General features: G+C 44.1%; 1 protein-coding gene across 1 annotated transcript in view; it reads left to right on the top strand.

The window, feature by feature from the left end:
• The window catches only part of itga5 (integrin, alpha 5 (fibronectin receptor, alpha polypeptide)), a 51,638-nt gene that overhangs the window by 5,045 nt on the left and 23,234 nt on the right, over window positions 1–23,359 (top strand). The window contains exons 2-13 of the mRNA XM_020459501.2: window positions 12,984–13,114; window positions 17,845–17,945; window positions 18,323–18,446; window positions 19,056–19,117; window positions 19,203–19,248; window positions 19,359–19,484; window positions 19,788–19,832; window positions 20,070–20,113; window positions 20,339–20,395; window positions 21,080–21,132; window positions 21,530–21,735; window positions 21,951–22,142. Of these exons, the coding sequence (XP_020315090.1) occupies window positions 12,984–13,114; window positions 17,845–17,945; window positions 18,323–18,446; window positions 19,056–19,117; window positions 19,203–19,248; window positions 19,359–19,484; window positions 19,788–19,832; window positions 20,070–20,113; window positions 20,339–20,395; window positions 21,080–21,132; window positions 21,530–21,735; window positions 21,951–22,142 (1,187 nt within the window). The remainder of the gene's footprint in view (window positions 1–12,983; window positions 13,115–17,844; window positions 17,946–18,322; window positions 18,447–19,055; window positions 19,118–19,202; window positions 19,249–19,358; window positions 19,485–19,787; window positions 19,833–20,069; window positions 20,114–20,338; window positions 20,396–21,079; window positions 21,133–21,529; window positions 21,736–21,950; window positions 22,143–23,359) is intronic.

Raw genomic sequence — 23,359 nt, 5'->3', positions numbered from 1 at the left:
TACAGACTTGTAATGGCACACTCCTTTTGGGGGAAATGGATCTAGCCAGACCAAACATTGGAATCAAAATAGAGCTATTGCCATCATTCCAGTTCAGATTCAAATCTTGAATGACAATTTTAGTATTTATTAGGATTCCCATTACTCTTCCTGGGGTCCACACAGGAAGACAACAATTACATTAAAACAACAGTCTACATCATAAACAAATTACATTATTACTCTATTACAACTTTAATATAATATTTACAATATTAAAATGATACAATGCTTGTGTGTTTGTAGAGCGTGTGTGTGTGTGTGTGTGTGTGTGTGTGTGTGTGTGTGTGAAATGGAATTGACCACAATGCTGCTACTCTCACGGTTAATGTTTGCACAAGGGAGACAACAGAGACAGTTTGTGTCCAGACAGCTGTGGTGAATGAGAGGGGATCAGAGGGATGGCTGTGTGACTCTCCTTCCGTCAGCCCCAGTGTCTTTCCCTTTAGAGGTATAAAGAACTGGACCCCCCCCTTGGTGGTCACTGTGGAGAGGTGTGAATGACCTGGTGTTAAAAACATCCCTCATTGTGTTTTTGGGGTCTGTGACTAGGGGTTTGGGGATATTTTTTTTTCCCGGGCTGGGGGTGGGTTGCAATTTGGCATCAGGAAAATATAGTCTCTCTAACCTCAGCTCCATGTTTGAAATGACCAACTTGCCACTTGTGAAACCCTTGCTGCAGTGAAATTACATTGCTGGTGGTTTTGCTGAATGAGCCACAGTGCTTAGAAAGAGCTACGTCTCTAAGATCCTCACTAGCATGGAACACCTACATAATATGAGGATGATTCATTGAGATTTTTTTTAGACCTTTACATAACTAGGCAAGTCAGTTAAGAACAAATTCTTATTTTCAATGACAGCCTAGGGACAGTGGGTTAACAGCCTTGTTCAGGGGCAGAATGACAGATTTTTACCTTGTCAGCTCGGGGATTCAATCTTGCAACCTTTCAGTTACTAGTCCAACGCTCTAACCACTAGGCCACCTGCCGCCCCATTAATATTGAGCCCATAATCACAAATCAATCAAGTCTAAAGCAATCCAAACCACAGATGTATTTGTTTTACAATGGAACTGAGGGTATCTGAATCCCTGTTCATCGTTAACTACCCTGTATCAGAGCCACGGAATACATGAAGACGAATGGGAAAATCCACCCATATTTCAAACATCAGTGTCACTGTATGTTAGAGTACAGAGGACTGGCAGACTGCACTGACTAAGTCACTCTGGATAAGAGCATCTGCTAAATTACCAAAATATAAAGGTAAAATGTATTCACCAGTGCTGCTTTCTCCCTGTCACGAATACTAAACAGCAGTGTAGTGTAGTTAGCTCTCTGCACCTGGGACATCAGGCTGCTGAATAGCCACCACTAGTCAGCGACCGACTCCACCCTGGCCCCCTGCTGCTCCCCTGGACATTCCCCACCCTCAATGATCACTTACCTTACCTGCTGCTCCCCCTATTGACATTCTCCCCCCCCACTCCCCACGGCATTCATCACTGGTGCAGTTGTTAATATGTATATTATTACTTTTTAAAATAAATATTTGTATTGTTTTTTATTTCATTTGGTCCCCACACCACCTCTGGTCATGCTTCTCCCCTTATGGTCATCCCCCACCCCCTAAACAGTCTTTACTCTGCCTCCACCCCAATTGACATGTATTTATTCATCCCTGCTACTGTTGTTATTATGTTTATAGAGCTATTTCTATTGTTGTTTTTATTGCCATTTTCATTATTTTATTTCACTTAGACCTGCAGGTTGGAGCTCGAAGCCTAAGATTTTCACTGTACCCTGCAATCACACCTGCAACCCTGTACATGTGACTGTTAAACACTGTACCCTGCAATCACACCTGCAACCCTGTACATGTGACTGTTAAACACTGTACCCTGCAATCACACCTGCAACCCTGTACATGTGACTGTTAAACACTGTACCCTGCAATCACACCTGCAACCCTGTACATGTGACTGTTAAACACTGTACCCTGCAATCACACCTGCAACCCTGTACATGTGACTATTAAACACTGTACCCTGCAATCACACCTGCAACCCTGTACATGTGACTGTTAAACACTGTACCCTGCAGTCACACCTGCAACCCTGTACATGTGACTGTTAAACACTGTACCCTGCAGTCACACCTGCAACCCTGTACATGTGACTATTAAACACTGTACCCTGCAGTCACACCTGCAACCCTGTACATGTGACTGTTAAACACTGTACCCTGCAGTCACACCTGCAACCCTGTACATGTGACTGTTAAACACTGTACCCTGCAGTCACACCTGCAACCCTGTATATGTGACTATTAAACACGGAATCTGAATCTGCTGTTGACTTGCAGGTCTCCTGCTGTACTGAACTAACGTCCTTTGGGAGGAAATGTTTTTGCAGTGACATTAAGATCCGGTTCTGGAGAGGGGCAATGTTTATCAGATCAACATTGGTGGGTGGGTAGTTTTTGTTGTAACTGCTGCTGTTGAAGTACAGTACTCAAAATGGGAGTGTGAGACAAACAAGGTTTTAACCTGGTCGCTGGGCAGTTTGGTTTTGGAAATTTTGGGTAAATTAATAGAAAGGAAACCATAATGAGATTGGAACTCTTCTATACCTTCAAAATAAGAATTTTCAGAACAGGTTCCTACCTCATTTACAGTTATTAGGTTCCGACTGTAGCAGCTGACTGTATGGCTATATTAGTACCATTTGGGATGCAGCCTATGCATGAGTGTTCTGTACAGTGTTCTCTCTTTCAGCATTAGCCATCCCAGCAGACACTGCTACTCTCATCATCTCCCTCTGTGTCTGGCCCAGAGGAGTAAGAAGGTCCTGGACAGCAGTTTGTGTGTGTGTGTGTGTGTGTGTGTGTGTGTGTGTGTGTGTGTGTGTGTGTGTGTGTGTGTGTGTGTGTGTGTGTGTGTGTGTGTGTGTGTGTGTGTGTGTGTGTGTGTGTGTGTGTGTGTGTGTGTGTGTGTGTGTGTGTGTGTGTGTAACCTGAATGGGTGACCTGACAGAATAGCAGTTGGGAGACAGTCCGTCTCCTGGTCTGGCCTTGGCTTGGACCGAACCGAAGAACATGTGTCAGACTTAAGGCCGTGTGTCATGGCTCTACATGGTCCAAAATAAGTCGTTATTATAGTACAGCACATTTAACTGGTATTCCCCTCCACAGTGACACAGTGAGTCATAAATAGCTCCAGTAATTTGGTCTAGTGATAATGTGACAATGTCATATTTGGTGTTCTTGTGACGATCCCATTTGACAGTTTGTTGGCATTGCTGACTGAAGACCCTCCTCTTGTAGAGTAATGCATTATCTTAAGTGTATTTGTGTCAGTCCGCCAACGCTGTGCGACACCCGGTTCCTCAAAGTGGAAGAGGAAAACTGCTGTAACGGTTTACTCGTTGTGTTTGGGCACAGGCCAGATCTCAATATCTGCTGAGAGAGAGAGATCCACCCACCCACAGATTCAGTTTGAGTCACTGTACTTGAGTTAGTTCGGTTTCCCCTTGTTGTGAGGAGATTCTTTTGAAGAGTTAGTTGAGTGACTGCATGTTTGTGATTTTGTTCAGATAGTCCCATCCCAAGCTGAGGGTTGGACCAATGCTTTTGAAGGCTGTTCTACTTATTATTTGTAACTGTTTGTGGAGCAGAGGGCCTCAACCAAGCCACTATCACAGATTATTGTGAAATAGACACAAAATACTTGTAGGAAATTTAGCATAATAACTGCACAAAAAAAGTTGTGTCCAGTGCACAATTTTGTATACAGTGCATTTCAATTACAGATAGAGAGTGGGTTACTTAGATATTTCACCCAAATTACAAAATGACATATTGGTTTCCTTACCCTGCAAGCAGTCTATGGACAAGGTATGACAGCATCCATGCTTGGGTATAGTTTCCCTGGCACTGTTTCCACATGCTAACAGTGCATCTTGAGCTAACTCTTCTGTTGGCAGTTTTCTTTATTTCCTTCTTTCCAGTTTTTAAAAACCTTTATTTAACAAGGCAAGTCAGTTAAGAACAAATTCTTATTTACAATGACGGCCTACACCGGCCATACCTGGACGACGCTGGGCCAATTGTGCGCCGCACTATGGAACTCCCCAATCACGGGTGGTTGTGATACAGCCTGGACTCTAAACAGGGTGTCTGTAGTGACGCCTCAAGCACTGAGATGCAGTGCCTTAGACCGCTGCCCAGGGCAGTTTTCATGACTCTATTCCAGGGGATTCGTGCCTTCTTAATTTAATGGCTCCAGTCCTCCTGCCCTTTTTTCCAATATTTACATCATATGTAGGCCTACCAGCCCCCTGGGCATCTGTCTGTGCCATACCATTCCCATGGCATCCAGGGTTAATGACTGCAGATGCTGACTGCAGCCATCCGGCCTGCCGCTGGGATGCCAAGAAAATATGAATGTGTTTTTTCCCCGGCTGGCTTAAAGCAATTATAATAGTGTTCAAGTGACATAAGCTCTGCAGCTGGGAGGAAGACCATTCACTGTGGAATGGGTAAAAAGCTGTGTTTGGGTGGCAAGGGGGCGAGAGGAATTTGGCTTCTGACTGCCTCTCTCTAACCTCATCAGAAACTCCATTGTGTTAAGCCTGGGAAGATCAGTGGAAGATTAGCCGTTTCCATCATTATATATTACCCCTTAATTTGTCAACCCTGTATAAATAGTGGCAGCAACCAGTGGAATTATTGCCTCGCTTATGTATTGTTTAACATTTCTGCTGATTGCAGAAGCAATCATTTATACTGAGGACTGTGTTTCTGGTCTCAACACTAGCAGCCTACACCAATGAATTTAATGCTGGAACCATCAGATTGAGGTCGATTGGGGTCGTTTGTGTGTTTCTGATGGCGTAGGTGGGTATCGCTTTGGGAGATGAAGAGAAGCCACAACCGTTTTTCTTGCTTCCACCTACACTCATTCCCAACAATATTCCCAGCCGTAGATTGCTCAAGGTCTCCTTATTAAACCGTTGGCTATGCTGTAGTTTTATTTTATTTATTGCAACATGAAAACATGCTGCCAAAAAATAATATATTTGTTTCTGAAAATATGTCCAAACTGTTCACTGAAAAGCACCCTTCCTATGATGGCACTACTGTGTGTTTCTTGGCTTGGCTGAGATGCGCTGTCAGACCTAGAGGTCGACCGACTATGATTTTTCAACGCCGATACCGATTATTGGTGGACCAAAAAAAGCCGATACCGATTAATCTGATTATTTATTTATCTATAATAATGACAATTACAACAATACTGAATGAACACTTTTATTTTAGCTTAATATAATACATAAATAAAATCAATTTAGCCTCAAATAAATAATGAAACATGTTCAATTTGGTTTAAATAATGCAAAAACAAAGTGTTGGAGAAGAATGTAAAAGTGCAATATGTGCCATGTAAAAAAGCGAACGTTTAAGTTCCTTGCTCAGAACATGAGAAAATCTGAAAGCTGGTGGTTCCTTTTAACATGAGTCTTCAATATTCCCAGGTAAGAAGTTTTAGGTCGTAGTTATTATAGGACTATTTCTCTAAATACCATTTGTATTTCATATACCTTTGACTATTGGATGTTCTTATAGGCACTTTAGTATTGCCAGTGTAACAGTATAGCTTCCGTCCCTCTCCTCATCCCTACCTGGGCTCGAACCAGGAACACATCGACAACAGCCACCCTCGAAGCATCGTTAACCATCGCTCCACAAAAGCAGAGCACGGGGAACAACTACTCCTAGTCTCAGAGCGAGTGACGTTTGAAACGCTATTAGCGCGCACCCCGCTAACTAGCTAGCCATTTCACATTGGTTACACCAGCCTAATCTGGACATATTTTCACAACAATAAACAGTTGTCTCTGATTGGGAACCAATTCAGGCCACCATAGACCTACATTTACCTAGACAATACCAAAACCCCATAGATATACAAAAAAAACTAGACAAGCCAAAAACACACATACCACCGTCGTCACACCCTGACCTAACCAAAATAATAAAGAAAACAAAGATAACTAAGGTCAGGGCGTGACAAAGAGAAGTGACACAATTTCCCTAGTTTAATATTGCCTGCTAACCTGGATTTCTTTTAACTAAATATGCAGGTTTAAAAAAATATACCTCTGTGTATTGATTTTAAGAAAGGCGTTGATGTTTATGGTTAGGTACATTTGTGCAACGATTGTGCTTTTTTTCTGCAAATGCACTTTTGTTAAGTCATCCCCTTTTTTATAAGATACGTTTAATGCTAGCTAGCACCTTACCTTGGCTCCTTGCTGCACTCGCAAAACAGGTAGTCAGGCTGCCACGCAGTCTCCTCGTGGAGTGCAATGTAATCGGCCATGATCGGTGTCCAAAAATGTAGATTACCGATTGTTATGAAAACTTGAAATTGGCCCTAATTAATCGTCCATTCCGATTAATCGGTCGACCTCTAGTCTGACCCTAAACCAAACCTCTACCAGCATGTTTCTGTTGGCCATTCTAGAACCCAGGGGCAGACTGGGACTAGAATTCGTCCCTGGCATTTTATCCACACCAGCCCGCATCACTATGTGAAGAGGCTGTTGACGTTGAGACTGGTGTTTTGCGGGTACTATTTAATGAAGCTGCCAGTTGAGGACTTGTGAGGCATCTGTTTCTCAAACTAGACACTCTAATGTACTTGTCCTCTTGCTCAGTTGTGCATCAGGGCAGTGCGATGGCGATTGCATCGTCTGTGGATCTAAGCAAATTGAAGTGGGTCTAGGGTGTCATGTAAGGTAGAGGTGATATCCTAAACTAGCCTCTCAAAGCACTTCATGATGACAGAAGTGAGTGCTATGAGACGATAGTCATTTAGTTCAGCTACCTTTGCTTTCTTGGGTACGGGAACAATAGTGGACATCTTGAAGTGGGGAAAGCAGACTGGGATAGGGAGAGATTGAATATGTACGTAAACACTCCAGACAGCTGGTCTGCGCATGCTCTGAGGATCTGTCAAGGAATGCAGTCTGAGCCGGCAGCCTTGCGAGGGTTAACACGCTTAAATGTCTTACTCACTTCCGCCACAGAGAAGGAGAGCCCACAGTCCTTAGGAGCGGGCCACTGGCCCTGTGTTATCCTCAAAGCGGGCGAAGAAGGTGTTTAGCTTGGCTGGAAGCAAGACGTCGGTGTCCGCGACATGGCTGGTTTTCCCTTTGTAGTCCGTGATTGTCCTGCCGCATACATCTCGTGTCTGAGCCATTGAATTGCGACTCCACTTTGTCTCTGTACTGACATTTTGCCTGTTTGATTGCCTTACAGAGGGAATAACTACACTGTTTGTATTCAGCCATTTCCCTGTCACCTTTCCATGGGTATTTCTGCCATCTATCCACGGTTTCTGGTTTGGGTAGGTTTTAATAGTCACAGTAGGAACAACATCCCCTATGCACTTCCTGATGTACTCAGTCACCGTATCCGTGTATTCGTCTATGTTATTCTCAGAGAATACCTGGAACAAATCCCAGTCCGCGTGATCAAAACAGTCTTGAAACATGGATTTCGATTGATCAGACCAGCGCTGAATAGAACTTAGCATGGGTACTTCCTGTTTGAATTTCTGCCTATAGGAAGGGAGGAGCAAAATGGAATCATGATCAGATTTTCCGGCATGAGGGTGGGGGAGGGCGTAAACCTTTTGAAAAGTTGAGTAGCAGTTGTCCAATGTCTTATCAGTGCGAGTACTACAGTCAATGTGTTGGTAGAACTTCTGTAGCGTTTTCCTCAAATTTGCTTTATTAATATCCCCAGCTACAATAAATGCAACCCCAGGATAAGTGGTTTCCAGTTTGCATAAAGTCCAGTGTAGTTCTCTGAGGGCTGGTATCGGCTTGAGGGGGAATATACACGGTTATGACTATAATCTAAGATAATTTTCTCAGGAGGTAATGCGGTCGGCATTTGATTGTGAGGTATTCTAGGTCGGGTGAATAAAAGGACTTGAGTTCCTGTACGTCATCACAATCATACCATGAGTGGTTAATCAGAAACATACACCCCCGCCTTTCTTCTTCCTGGAGAGTTCTTTATTCCTCTCTGCGCGATGTACTAAGAACCCAGATGGCTGACTGGACCGGGACAGTATATCCCGAGAGAGACATGTTTCCGTGAAACTGAGTATGTTACAATCCCTGATGTCTCTCTGGAAGGAGTTCCTCGCCCTGAGCTTGTCTACTTTATTATCCGGAGACTGATCATTAACGAGTAATATACTCGGAAGTGGTGGATAGTATGCCTCCTCCTGAGTCGGATTAGAAGTCCCCTCTGAATACCTCTTCTCCACCTGCAGTTTTTTGGAGCAGCCTCTGGAATAAATTAAATTGCCCTGGTGGGTACGAACAAAGGATCCAATTCGGGAAAGTTGTATTCCTGGTCGTAATGCTGGTGAGTTACCACCGCTCTGATATCCAAAAGTTATTTCCTACGTATGTAATAACACAAAACAATTCTCAGCTAATAATGTATGAAATAACACACACAAAAACATAAATAAATACTGCAAATCTGTCGGCTCCATCTTAATACATCGACTACTGAGGTATTCAAGAAATAAGTTGTTTCATCTAACACATCCATGCAGGAATGCAGGATTCAAGCTATTTTGTTAAACCCAATCCAGTGATAGTCATGAATTCTAGGTTGACAATTAGACCATAAGTTGTTATGTTTTACTCCAGGATTTACAGATGTATGCAATTCATTTCTATTGAAAAAATAAATACATCTTTATGTGCACTAACTAATATCATAGGCTAATTCATGTGGGGTTCAACACCTGAGGAAGTGTAAACTCAAACACATGAACTAGATTGCTTACTCTAAATATAATACCCACTGCTAGCCATGTATTCATCCAACAGTAAATATAATGTCCCCAATAATTTTTTTGCAGTTGTAGGCTATGACCCATGAGGCCCATTGTCCCATGCCCTCGCAATGGCTGTTGCACATCTATATCTCAAAGCCATATCAAATATCGTGGTTGTAAAATAGTTGCTGTTAAGTAAAAAATTACAGGAATCATGAGGATAATGTTTGACCAAATCATGTTTTTTGCCGCACAATAAATAGGAAGTTTTGAGTGAGGTGACTATGTAGAATGTGCTTTTGAGTAGTTGAGTAGTCCACATTTATAGGCACCCTTTTAGTTTTTTAAGATCCATGATCTTGGCTGTCTAACTGATGACAGGTGAAGTAGGTCTCTTTGCGGATGCCGGGTTTGACTTTGAATGTGAGTTTGCATGACCGCAGCTCAGCCTATCAGAAAACAGGGCTGGACGTTGCCCACTGATCAGTCCAAAGGCTCATTATAGATTAGTATAATAGAAAAATATTGCCAAAATCCTAGAATCTTAACAGGCACATGGGCCGTGTCAGCCATGTCACCCCTTTTCATTGTTTTATTTGTATATGTAAATATATATATATTTTTCTGTCAATTTCGAGCAGCCCATCTAGCAGTTGGCAGAAGGCCAATCTGCCCCTGCTTGGCATATTAAACCTCTACATATAATGTGGAACTCTTACTTCTTTTCTGAATCTCTGAGATCACTCATTCAAATTCTGATGTAGATATTGTAATGATGTCCCCCTAAAACAGTCAACGACATTCCCTGTAGATTTGAAAGTGCTTGGTGTATGCATGAAGCATCCGAAATGACTGCCCCTTTCCACTACACCTCCCCTCTGCTCTGTCTTAATCTTCAGAGGGCCAGACGGTCTCCTCCCTCCATATACACATAAAGCCGTTTCTAAATCCAGCAATCAGCCAACTACACTTAGGCCTTTATGAAAATGCTAATGCTAGCTAGACTGATCCCCTGCCAGATAAAGGCCCATTAAATGCTAATTGTTCCTTATTTACAATACTTTCAGATCACTATCAAGGTGTCAGTGGGTGTGTGGGTGGTGAGGTAGTGAAAACACACCCCTGTTTCCAGTTTGCTGATGAAAGCCTTTTCCCCTCGTTTTGTTGTTTCCGTTAGTTTTTTCCCCTTTGAAATGATATTCTCACTGAATACTGTTGGCCTGTATTCAGATCAGATTCTCAATAGATGTAGTAAGCCTACTTTCTTTGGCTTGTTTTTTTCCCCCTCTTACTGTCTTTTGAATTTACACTGGACAAGGATTTGTAAAAAATAAATAAATAATACTATTTAACTGTACTCATGCTAAGTTTTACATCTTCAAATTATGCAATATTGAATAACATTTGTTGAAAGTGTCTTACTCAAAAGTTCAGCCAAAACATATGTGTTTATCTTCTAGGAGTTGAAGAAAGCGAAAGGTGACTTTTTCTCTGTGGATTTGAATGTTTGCGTCGGAGTCATCTCTTCCTGTCATAACTAGCACTGAAATATGAATGGCCAAATCAGATCCCCACAGCATTGTGGTCTATTCATCAACAAATGATGAACCAAAGAATATGCTATGGAGTTCATATGAACAGATTTTTGCCAAACTTCTCTGTGTGTTTAGAAATGTGACGAGGGAATCAATCCGTGACGGCGAAGGTTCTCTGGGATTTCCATTATTCTACAGGTGGAGCACCTTTAGCTGCTCTTCAGGGAGCTTCCCCCATCAGTACACACACACACAAGGGCCGGAAACCGGTAAACTCTCTCTCTCTCTCTTTGAGCCAGATGGCCATGTTTTTAGTTCCCTCTTCAAAAATAAAAAAAACTATGGATTTCTGCCCTTCGTTTTGGTTGGGTTGCTCTGTATCTCATTAGAGATAATGCGACCAGTCAGAATACCACTGCTAATAGTGTGACATTAAATCCATATCCTCAGATTCATGACCTTGCCCTGTGTTAGGCCTCAGTATGTTTTCAACACCATAAGGTTTAGCTGGCACCTACTCCTTCCAGGCTCTCAGTGTAGTCTCCTACAAACCTTGATTCTATGTAGAAAGTATTAAAGTCATGGCCAATGTCTAAATCCTAACTAAGATGACACTGGCAAGGATGACCAAAGATGTTTGACTAAAGCTGGTTTCAGAGTCCAGGGTGGCTCCTCTGGACTCTGTCTGGACCCTGCTGGGTAGTTGTCCCCTGAGGGAAGATGTTAAACATAGCGGTACCGTAAACTACCTCACATCATTGGGTGACTGACCTGGAGCAGGAAAGGGTGGGCTCTTCCTGTGTTTTAGGAAGACCCCTCAGGCTCTACTCCACTCATTGCCCTCTTCTCTTCCCTCTGTCTTCTGCCCACTTCACTGTCCAGCACCATGCCAGTGGTGATAGGATAATTGGAGCCGCAATGAGGTAATGGCTACACTGTGCTGGTTCAGCCAGACTGTCTACTGGAAAAAATGTCTGTCAATTTAGCCATGGCTCTTAGTCCTGGTTCAGTGGTTCGTATCAAAGTTCTCATTCACAAGCATTTCGCTACACCCGCAATAACATCTGCTAAATATGTGTATGTGACCAATAAAATGTTACTTGATTCCGTGGCTGTCTTTGTTTCTCCGTCATTGAATATTCTGTACTTGTGATCTTTAGCCTGGTTGGCTGGTCCTCAGACTCACCTGTAAGACCACGTGTTGCTTGGGATCATGCTATCCGAGATCCTTGGGATGTCCATACCCCCATTGAAGTTGACATTTAAAATGGTGAAGGTAAGGGTTAGGTAAGGGTTATGGTTATGGTTAGGGTAGGGATTATGGTTAGGGTTTAGGGTAGGAACGTTCCAAGGATCTCGAATAGCACTTATCATGTTGCTGGTGAATCTGGTGAAGGGGTTCTTTGCTCTGGCTTTACGTTTACCACAGGGTTACAGCAGCTAGATGTCTGTCCCAGACCTGTCTTTACATTTACCACAGGGTTACAGCAGCTAGATGTCTGTCCCAGACCGGTCTTTACGTTTACCACAGGGTTACAGCAGCTAGATGTCTGTCCCAGACCTGGCTTTACGGTTAGCTTACTGCAGGGTTAGATGGGTTAGCTAGATGTCTGTCCCAGACCTGGCTTTACGGTTAGCTTACTGCAGGGTTAGATGGGTTAGCTAGATGTCTGTCCCAGACCTGGCTTTACGTTTAGCTTACTGCAGGGTTAGATGGGTTAGCTAGATGTCTGTCCCAGACCTGGCTTTACATTTAGCTTACTGCAGGGTTAGATGGGTTAGCTAGATGTCTGTCCCAGACCTGGCTTTACATTTAGCTTACTGCAGGGTTAGATGGGTTAGCTAGATGTCTGTCCCAGACCTGGCTTTACATTTAGCTTACTGCAGGGTTAGATGGGTTAGCTAGATGTCTGTCCCAGACCTGGCTTTACATTTAGCTTACTGCAGGGTTAGATGGGTTAGCTAGATGTCTGTCCCAGACCTGGCTTTACGTTTAGCTTACTGCAGGGTTAGATGGTTTAGCTAGATGTCTGTCTAGAGGAACAGGGCCATACAGCTGTGGAAACAACAGTGTGACTCCACTTAGGCTGTTTGCTTTCTTGTTTTCACATCCAATTTGCCCCACGGGGATCTCTCCGTTGTGTGTGTGTGTTTGATGGAGAGAGCGGGAGAGAATGTCACATGCACACATGTTTCAGCAACAATTACACATGGTTAGAATATTATGTAACAGTACTGTCTTTGGAACCTGTTCAAATGTTTTTGAAGTAGGGGTATAGCTTTGTGAGCAGTAAAACTTGTGTACCGGCTCTGCATCAGGCTAAAACTGTTGACTGGGAGGTGTGGAAGGCATTTTAAAATTCATACCAGACCAAGAGTAGATCTTAACCAATTACAATGACATAAAAGATAGCATTAGCGAACCAATCCCACTGGTTGCCATACCTCAGCTATTATGTTGCTGAGGGAGGTAGCAGGTTAGGTCGAGGTGACATAGGGACATTTGAATGATCGAATGTTTCTTCTCTCTCCTAACAGTGTCAGTGTGGTGATCGGTGCTCCCAAGGCCAATACCAGCCAGCGCAACATCACAGAGGGCGGGTCCGTGTACTACTGCCCATGGAGTCTCGGCCAATCAGAGTGCCACAACATTGAGTTTGACAATCAAGGTAAACCCAGTCATTGGCAGACTACGATCAGTGTGACTTCACTACTTTAGGTCCTGAACATACCTCCTCACTGTCTGAACTTGATTTGAATTAGATTTTAAGATGATAAATTACATAGACTTACTTAATCACAAATGTACATTGACCCGTGAAGACATGGTGTTCCAGCAGATTTGATGATTCCATAGCATAATGACAGCTGTCCTTCAGTTCCTGTAACACACACCACGTATCTCCTCATGAGTCCTGGTGACTCGAGAGCTTGAGGCTCTTGCGACTGTTGTGAGCTGGAGATTTTAGAGGATGGTTACACACAGTTAAGCCGCTCTAGCCACTCAAAGCACTTCTTAAAGCCACTGGTCCATGGCCACCATGCTTTGGTGGCCCGGCAGGTGATCATCTGTCACTGTTCTACTCCACTGATACTCCTTTGTTTGACACTTTGGTTCCTGGAAACTAGATGATCCATTTGAGCATGTCATTAGTGTCTTTCTTTTTGGGACGGAAAGAATAACAGAGTGTTTTAGACAAGGGTATCTTCCCTCTAGGCTAGATACAATTATGTCCCAACCCCAGGTGCTGTAGGGAAATAAACAGTAAATAAACAGTTGAAACAAAAGAAATGTCACTACATCCAACGACGATACAGTGCATTCGGAAAGTATTCAGACCCCTTCCCTTTTTCCGCATTTTGTTACGTTACAGCCTTATTCTAAAATCATCAATCTACACACAATATCCCATTATGACGGTGACATTTAAAAAAACATTTTTTGCAAATGTATTCAAAATTAAAAACAGAAATACCTTATTTACATAAGTATTCAGACCCTTTGCTATGAGACTCAAAATTGAGCTCCGGTACATCCTATTTCCATTGATCATCCTTGGAGACTTATATCTCCCTCACTAATTTTAAACATCAGCTATCTGAGCAGCTTACCGATCGCTGCAGCTGTACACAGTCCATCTGTAAATAGCCCATCCAACTACCTAGTCTATGTCATGGAAAGAGCCGTTCCTAATGTTTTGTACACTCTGTGTATTTGGTCTAGCGGATATTGCCAACAAGCTTCATTTGAACCTGAATGTATAAAAAGGTAGAACGACAGTAAGGGTCCCTGGTTGATGGGTCAACGATCATGCGCTATTCAGAGAGGTAGAGCAATGTTCCAGTGACTGGACATTTGAAGGAGCCGTTTGCCTTTAGAGGAATGAGTAAAGGGTAAGTTAAAGAGTGACAGAGCTATCGGAGAGAAATCTGCTGTGTATTGCATAAATTAGATCACCCTTTCTCTGACGCGCGCACACACACACACACACACACACACACACACACACACACACACACACACACACACACACACACACACACACACACACACACACACACACACACACACACACACACACACACCACTGTCTTATTGCATGTGTTACACATGGATAGTGGTGTGTGGGTGTGTGTGCGCTCCCCAGTCAGTGCAGCGGGGGACTGTTGGCTTGCTTCTTGGGAAATCAAAGAGAAGAGTGCTGAGAGCCAAGACTGATTTACTGGCCATAAGGCACATTAGGGGAGAAATATTCCCCTGCAGCAGATTTCTGTTTTCACAAGCCCCGTTTAACAGTTGATTTGAAGGAATCCAACTGCAGGTCGCCTCTTTCTTCTGGTGTTTTCCTTCCCTTTTCTCTAGAAACAGATTAGAAAATGTGTTGCACATCCTTGGATGCTGGCCGAGGGCCATGATCGTCACAGTGATGTAATGTGCAGCAGGCAGGCGAGCAGCAGGGCGTTGGGGTGAAGGATAGTCCCTTAGGGTTTTAGACAGTGTGTACTTCGTTTTACTTAATGGGCTTTGAAAGCACACATTTGATTTGTGTGGAAGAGCAAATTCAGCCACCTGGACCGGCATACAAGAACATAGCACCCCTGTCTGTATGACATAGGAGATATGTTTTCCTTTATTTTCTTATGACATGGCTAGAGCTCAGCTGACTGTGGTATATATTATACTGCTAATATATTAGTATTGATGCTTTTTATGAGAGGTGTGTCTATTTGTGTGACATTATTCAGGTTCTTCCCTAAGTGTGGGTGAGGTCTTCCTTGAGCCTGACCGAGGGTACAGGCCCACTTAATTAGAGCCTCCTAATTGGGTCAAAGTGGTCATGGGAGGGCCTCCTCCACCCCTCCTCGCCTACCTCTCCACTTCCCCTTCCACTAAGATAAGGAAAAACTGCCCAGGGATCTGAAGGAGAGAAAGAGGGAGGAAACCAGAGCCCTGTCTCTCCATCTCTCAATCTGACCCTCTTACTCTGGCCAGTAACTCCCCCAGGGACAGCTGATGTGATGAGTGAATTCTGCCATTTTTCTTTGACCCCATCCGCCCTGCACTCTAACCCAAGATACAGGCTCTAAACTCCTCTAATGGGTCTCCTCTCGCACAGTTCAAAGGGGGGAGTGTCTGTGGACACACTCCAGACCTCACCCTATCCCATCCACCCCTCTGCTGTCCTGTCCCAGGAGAGAGAGGGGTAGAGAGACACCAGTCACTGCAGCACTTCTACCCATGTCTACCCACGTCTACCCACGTCTACCCACTTCTACCCACGTCTACCCAAGTTCACTGAAATAACAATACATCACATGTTATTGCGACATGTGTCTGCTAGCTTTTTCTTCAGATCTTGTTTGTATCAACCCGTGTTAGGCTTTGGGCATTTTTGCATGACTCAGGCTGACTTGTCTGGCCTGCAGCCACGCAAGAGCCTCTTAACCAACTGATCTTTTCATCTCTCCATCTGTCACACTGTATGAACACCAATGTACCGTCTCTGACATGGACAATAAGAGCAGTGACAGACTCTGAGCTCACGTCACAGCCGCCCAGTGTAGTTAGAGAACACCCCAAAACCCTGCATGTTTTTTTTGTTGTTGCCAATTTTGCCTCGCGGCTGACAGTCTTGCACTTTGAACGTAGGGATGAAGTCACTGACATAACTGTAGAGATGGCATGTAATTATTTTCTGTTTTACCATGACCAGTTGCTTTAGAAGAGCCCGACTACTATATTGGTCTGAAATGTGAATAAAATGTATTTCCCTGCTCATACTCATGGTTGCCAGGGTAGTGTGTCCCAAACACACATGCCTGTTTGGCTTGCATGTCTCCTCAGTGTCACCCCCTTCACTTCATCAAAACAGAGGCCCCTGAGTTATGAAAAGAGGAGGAAAGTATGCTTCAGGGAGAGGGACTCTGACATGTGTAGCGCAGATTATTGCAGTGCAGTCGAAGAAACACGTCTCTTAGATCTTTTAATGTGTTAGGCATGTTATTTGTTGTATCGCTAAATTGTGTCTTTCCACACGTGAAGGAGTGGCACACGTGTATCCCGGTAGGGAACAGGGGTGCTGCGTCCCCATGAGTAATGCTGGAGAGAAAGCCTGGTGATACAGTAAATCTACTGTGATGTTATTAAAGGGCCCTAATCCCCACTTCTTTCCCAGCAGGGCAGGGGGAGATCAAACTCCCTGAGAGAGGGATAAAGAGAGGAGGGAGGGAGTGAGAAAGAGGGAGACAGAGAAATAAAGCGAAATAGTGGGAGAGAGTAGACAGGAGAGAGACTATTAGAGAAAGAGTGTGCCTGAGCAGGGATGACTGAGGTTGCTAGGAGGAAACGGAGCCAGAGCGTTTGTTTTCCTTGGACACAGCCCCCCCCCCCCTTTCTGTCTTTCCACCAAGACACAGAGCAGAGCAGGCCCTCACCCAGATCCAGAGACCTCAGAGCTGGCTGGGGCCAGGGTGGAGGAGGAGGCTGACGCACGGTCTACTTTCCTCACGTCCACAGGTCACAATCTCTGGCTCTCACCACCAGGCCCCCTTCCCGACAGATGGATATGGCTCTATTGCAACACGCTTCTGGTTTAACTGTAGAGAATAGTGATGGGGAAAAGAGAAGTAGGCTGGGGTGCGCTTGCTGAGCTGCTGGGGTTAGTGGTTCAGAATCCAAATGAAATTTGTTTGGTACAAGTTCCACTGGATACGTCTTGTCCGAATTCCAAGCGTTTAGACAACTTGTTACAGGATGTTTCATGGTATGTGAACTGTATAAACCAATTTGTGTTTGGGTTTTGTTTCTCACCATAGCAACACAGATGTTGCATCAGTCCTGCCAATAAAACATCCTGTTTGAACCTGACTCCACAGGCCATCTGTCTTGTCACCTGCTCCTGTCCTGTCAGAGAGGCAGTGTCCTAAATGGCACCCTATTCCCCACATAGTGCACTACTCTGGTCAAAGGTAGTGCACTATATAGGAAAACGTGTTCCATTTGGTAACGCTCTGGGTTACAGGCCAGGTGGCCAAAAAGATCCAGGGTCAGTGAAGTCACGCCAGAGAATTGTCTCGAGTTGACATTTGAACAGTGAGGACAGGAGCTATATTGCAGCATAAGGCTCTGGTGAACACCAAGGTTTTCCTCTAGATCCTAGATACATTCAGCCCCTGAACATTGAGTACCAAATACTTTCAATTTCTTCCGCTATGTTCGTCTCTGGAATGTTCTTCATGAGAAACTTGGTGTGTGTTTAATGATGCAGTATGTAAGTTCTGTTGTGCCAGATGACTAGATGTTTGGATGACGTTGTCTGGAGGAGAACTACAATGATTCATTAGGGACTTTTTTGATACTCATCACTCATTCACTCGGTTATTTTTCTGTTCCTCCCAGGGGACCGAACAGTCACACTCAACAACACAGACTACCAGGCTGAAGTCAAGTCCCACCAGTGGTTCGGCGCCACCGTCCGTTCCCACGACGACACCATTCTGGTAAGATGACCCTCACTGACTCAGGGACAGGGGCAGAGAAAGTCAGTTTACTTTCAACTTTGGTCTCTACAGCTCAGAGTACCTCAACTGTTATGATGACTGGCGTTCATGTCAAGGGGTTGTATATGTTCACTGTTCAAAGTTTGTCTTAAAGGTCTGCGTCTATCGGTTTGTTGTGACTGTTCCAATTTTCACCTCCAGTCTCTCTCTGAGGAGAAGTGTTTTGCGCTCCTGTGACTTCAAATTTGAGATGCCTGTATTTTCTGCTGATTGTTTGGGACGTAACCTGGATTTAGTTACATGGTTACTTTGCTCCAGATGTAACATTGCTGTAACCGACAAAAAAAACTCCCCCCTCTACCTCCCCCCTCCTATAGGCCTGCGCCCCTCTGTACTCCTGGAGGACCAAAGAAGACATGCCCCAGTCAGATACCACAGGAACCTGCTACCTCTCTGTCAAGAACTTCACTAAGTTTGTGGAATATGCTCCCTGTCGCACAGGTAATTATTTTCTGTGATGTGATACGTTTTCCATAAAGACACAACATAACCCCAAAAGAACGTTCCATCCACCTTCCTGTAGCGCTCCTGGTTAAGAGTACCACTCCATAAATAACTTAGGTATTCCTTTTACATCAGCACCCATCTTTCTAATGCTGATCTCTCTGCCAGCCAACTACCCCACCACCCCACACTACAGGTGACTCCTGTGGCCTACCTCTGACACGGCAGCTGTCCACACAGCAGGCTATTAGAGAGGGGTTAAGTGGAGTGCCCGAGGGCCACAACAGACGGGATGTTTAGAGTCTCAAGTAACAATACCGAGTAACCACTTCCAGAGACATCACACGCTAGCTGTGGAGAAAGAATTTACCCCCCTTCGATGCAATCCATCATGTTAGCCCCATATTGACTAGTCTGTCCCTACTGCTGTGGTAGTGACTGGCTGGCTTGGTTCTGTTCAGGATGCCCAGCTGAGTCATTGAACTCCACAGTTTCTAAAGTAATACAAAATTCAACATTCTAAAGTAAGGTAGAATTTATGGATCTTTCAAGTTGCTTTTTCAAGTCGGAAAAATGACTGATTTATGAACCTCTGTTTTATTTCAGAATTCATTAACGAGGGGGGCCAGGGCTACTGTCAGGGGGGATTCAGTGCTGATTTCACCAAGGTAACACTTCCTCTCAGTTCAGTACCAGAGCTTTATCAACTAATATGGACTAGAATCACATGATCTGATTCTGCCTCTCTCTCAGGATGGGAAAGTGGTGCTTGGAGGACCAGGCAGCTTCTTCTGGCAAGGTACACATCTCAACAACCCCTTCAGACAACAAGTTGTAGTATTCTGAAGTTATTTGTGTGAAACCTGAGAGGATATTTCCATTCACTCCCTGCTTCCTGTGTCTTCTCAGGTCAGGTGATCTCAGCAGCCAAAGAAGAGATCATCAAGGCTTACTACCCAGGGTACTTCATGCAGTCTGTAGAGGGACAGATCCAGACCAGACAGGCTCAGCTCAAATATGACGACAGCTACCGCGGTAAGATTTTTCCTCTCATAATTCTACCACTCCCCTTACTTTCCACACATGCTGGTTTCCTGTGCAGGCTACTTGAGTCAGAACTAAGATTGGGAAACGTCACCACAAGTCTTCTAAATCAAATCGTTTTCCAATCACCACGATTCTTCTAACCTTCTGACCTCTGATAAAAGGTGGACTGATGTATATTTGTTCAAAGTACATGCCTTAATCCCTAGATTACTCATCAAGAGAAATGGAAGTGCAAGGGCTCCGAACGCTTCATATCAAATGACTAATGTCTGCTTTCTTGTGGTCTTGCAGGTTACTCTGTTGCGGTCGGGGAATTCAGTGGAGATGAGGTGGAAGGTAAGAGATCTGTACCACACACCTTCACAGGCCTGCACAACAGAGCGCCATTAAAGATATAGAATGTTTACTATACCTGAAGTAAACACAATTCAACTCAGCAGATTCTGTCCCCCTACTGAGCTGAAAAACTGCAATCTCAGGAATTCTCAGAGTTCGACAGCTGTGACCTTTGTGATATTTCCCTTCCTTAATCTTCCCCTTTTCTGTTTTTCCCCCTGTCTGTGCACCTCTCAGATTTTGTGGCTGGGGTCCCAAAAGGAGTCATGCTATACGGTTTGGTAAGAAAACCTCATCACCCTGCTAATTTTGAGAGGAGATTGATTTTGAAAGGGAGGGCTATATAGGCTTGGGGGAGAAATGGAGCCTGAGATAACGAAAGTAGCTGTGTTTAGTGAAAGTAGAGGCGATGAATACCATATCACTGGCCTACTCTATACATACAGTATGTTGGACCTCAGGGATTTTGACCATATGTTCTGTGTGTGTGCGTCTGTGCTCCGCAGGTGTCTGTTTTCAATGGCACCGATCTGAAGTCTATGCTCGACTACACTGGTGAACAGGTGAGCATTCAAACCTCCCCGGCTCTGACTCATTAGGGTTAGAACACACATGACCCATTGGTTTTTAACTCAAGTGTGGTTTTTCCACACAGACTGTGGTTCCATAACTTGCTGTTTCTCATGGCAACTCTTAATCTCTCGAGTCTGTGTACTGGAACACTGATGATATAAGCAAAATAATTTCCTTTACAAGTTTCTGTTAACTGGGTTTCAAGCCCACTGTGGTTTTCTGTAACAAAAAAAAATCATTATTGAAGTGAAAGTGCAGAAGCAATTTTCCCCCAAATGAGAAGCATGATTCTTCCCGTGAATGGAATGGAGGTAGCGTGAGACCCTTTTTTAACGGTGCTGATTGGTTCAGCTGAATAAATCCAATCATAAGAGTGTGTTTGCTAACCCTGGGAGTCTGGGAATCAAGCTGTTTCTGTCCGTTTGTTGCTTCAGATGTGTTTTACAGACAGGACAGCTTCAAGTCAGACCAAGCAAGAACCATCCCTTTTCATTGACCATTTCTTCTCTCTCCCAGGAGTTTCTTCTACTGGATATTTTTATTCAAGTAGATTCACTGGATGTTAGAAATCCCTTTTTGCTTAAAAGCAGCGTTTCTATTTTGAGCCTTTTTGAACCCAGATTCATGGTGATGTTCTCGAGTTGTGACGATGATGCTCTCTGATGTTTTCTCAGATGGGCTCCTATTTTGGGTATGCTGTGGCCACAGCTGACATCAATAACGACGGGTAAGTACAGTCTAACAGGACATTCTCACCATATATTCTCACCCATGAGTTGGGTGGTGGTGGCAAATTGGATTTGTCCAGTAATGTTACAGGACATTCTTTTTTTTAATCAGTAATGAAGGGTGAGTAGGAGTCAGTTCTCACATAGCATTCTCAACCATAGGTTCACACCCATTTTTTATGTGCTCGGTGGTGACGACATTGTCTTGGACTTGACCAATGACACATTTTTATGGGAAACTCCAGTCATCGATGTCAAAAAGGCACCTGGAAACTTAAATACATTTCCAAGTTTTTCCAACCAGGATTTCTGGAAAGTATACAGCATTTTGCCACCCTAGTCTGTACACTATATACAGGTATGTCTGTAACCGTGTGTGTACCTCCCTCCCCTCAGCATGGTTGACCTGTTGGTGGGAGCTCCCATGTATATGACCCGGGGGTCAGACAGTCGCCTGGAGGAGGTGGGCCGTGTGTACGTCTATCTGCAACGTGGACCCCTGAACCTGGAGCCAACCCTCAACCTGACCGGAACCCAGGTGTTCGGGAGGTTTGGTAGCACCATCGCCGCTCTGGGAGATCTCAACCAGGACGGATACAATGGTGAGAGACGGGGGAGTGGTAGTAATGGGAGTTTAACGGGGAGAAGAAAAGGATGTTTCACAAGCATTTTTTTCGTGTTTCACAATCTTGGTTTTGAGAGTCTACTGCATGTAGTTTTGTTAGTCTCATGCAGTTCATTCAAAGTCCTAGTAGACTGTAAAGTTCTGAGTGATCTCACGGTCTTCTCCTGCTCTCTCCTCTTCTCTGATTGGTAGATGTGGCCATCAGCTGTCCATTCGGTGGAGATGACAAGCAGGGATTGGTTCTCATCTACAACGGATTTGTTGGGGGGCTCAGGGACACGCCCTCTCAGGTCATAGCTGGCCAATGGGCTTCAGGCACTGTGCCCGCAAGCTTTGGATTTGCCCTCCGAGGGGCTAAAGACCTGGACATGAATGGTTACCCAGGTGAGTGACAAAATTAATTTGTTTTGAAGACCTCTCATGCTGCTGATTTTAGCATATTATCAACTTAATACTTAAAAATATATATATTTAGAAAAATAATAATAATAATTAGGGGGTTGTAACGGGATTCTTCCTGGGAAAGAGATGCGGACCAAAACGCAGCGTGGTTATAATTCATGGTTCTTTAATAACGAAACTATACATGAATAAACTACAAAACAAGAAACCGCGAAACAGTCCTGTGTGGTACAAACACTGACACAGGAGACTACCACCCACAAAACCCAACACAAACCAGGCTACCTAAATATGGTTCCCAATCAGAGACAATGACTAACACCTGCCTCTGATTGAGAACCATATCAGGCCAAACATAGAAATAGACAAACTAGACATATACGATAGAATGCCCACTCAGATCACACCCTGACCAAACAAAACATAGAAACATACAAAGCAAACTATGGTCAGGGTGTGACAGGGGTAGATCAACTTTAATATTGCAGATAGATTGTAGCTTCCATCAATATAATTGTATGCATAATTTCCAATCCACCATATGTATTTTTTGACAGACAGACAGACAGACAGACAGACAGACAGACAGACAGACAGACAGACAGACAGACAGACAGACAGACAGACAGACAGACAGACAGAGCATTCGGAAATATTCAGACCACTTTACTTTTTCCACATTTTGTTAAGTTAATCAATCTACACACAATACCCCATAATGACAAAGCAAAAACTGATTTACATAAGTATTCAGACCTTTCACTCAGTACTTTGTTGAAGCACCTTTGGCAGCGATTGCAGCCTCGAGTCTTTTTGGGTATGATGCTACAAGCTTGGCACACCTGTATTGGGGGTGGGGGTTCTCCCATTCTTCTCTGCAGATCCTCTCAATCTCTGTCAGATTGGATGGGGAGTGTCACTGCACAGCTATTTTCAGGTCTCTCCAGAGATGTTCGATTGGGTTCAAGTCCAGGCTCTGGCTGGGCCACTCAAGGACATTCAGAGACTTATCCCGAAGCCACTCCTGTGTTGTCTTGGATGTATGCTTAGGGTTGTTGTCATGTTGGAAGGTGAACCTTCTCCCCGGTCTGAGGTCCTGAGCGCTCTGGAGCAGATTTTCATCAAGGATCTCTCTGTACTTTGCTCCTTTCATCTTTCCCTTGATCCTGACTAGTCTACTAGTCCCTATCGCTGCAAAG

The sequence above is a fragment of the Oncorhynchus kisutch genome, linkage group LG24 (genome assembly GCF_002021735.2).
Source record: "Oncorhynchus kisutch isolate 150728-3 linkage group LG24, Okis_V2, whole genome shotgun sequence".
NCBI lineage: Eukaryota > Metazoa > Chordata > Actinopteri > Salmoniformes > Salmonidae > Oncorhynchus > Oncorhynchus kisutch.
The sequence above is the reverse complement of the archived record's forward strand: the minus strand, read 5'-3'. Positions and strand labels throughout refer to the sequence as shown.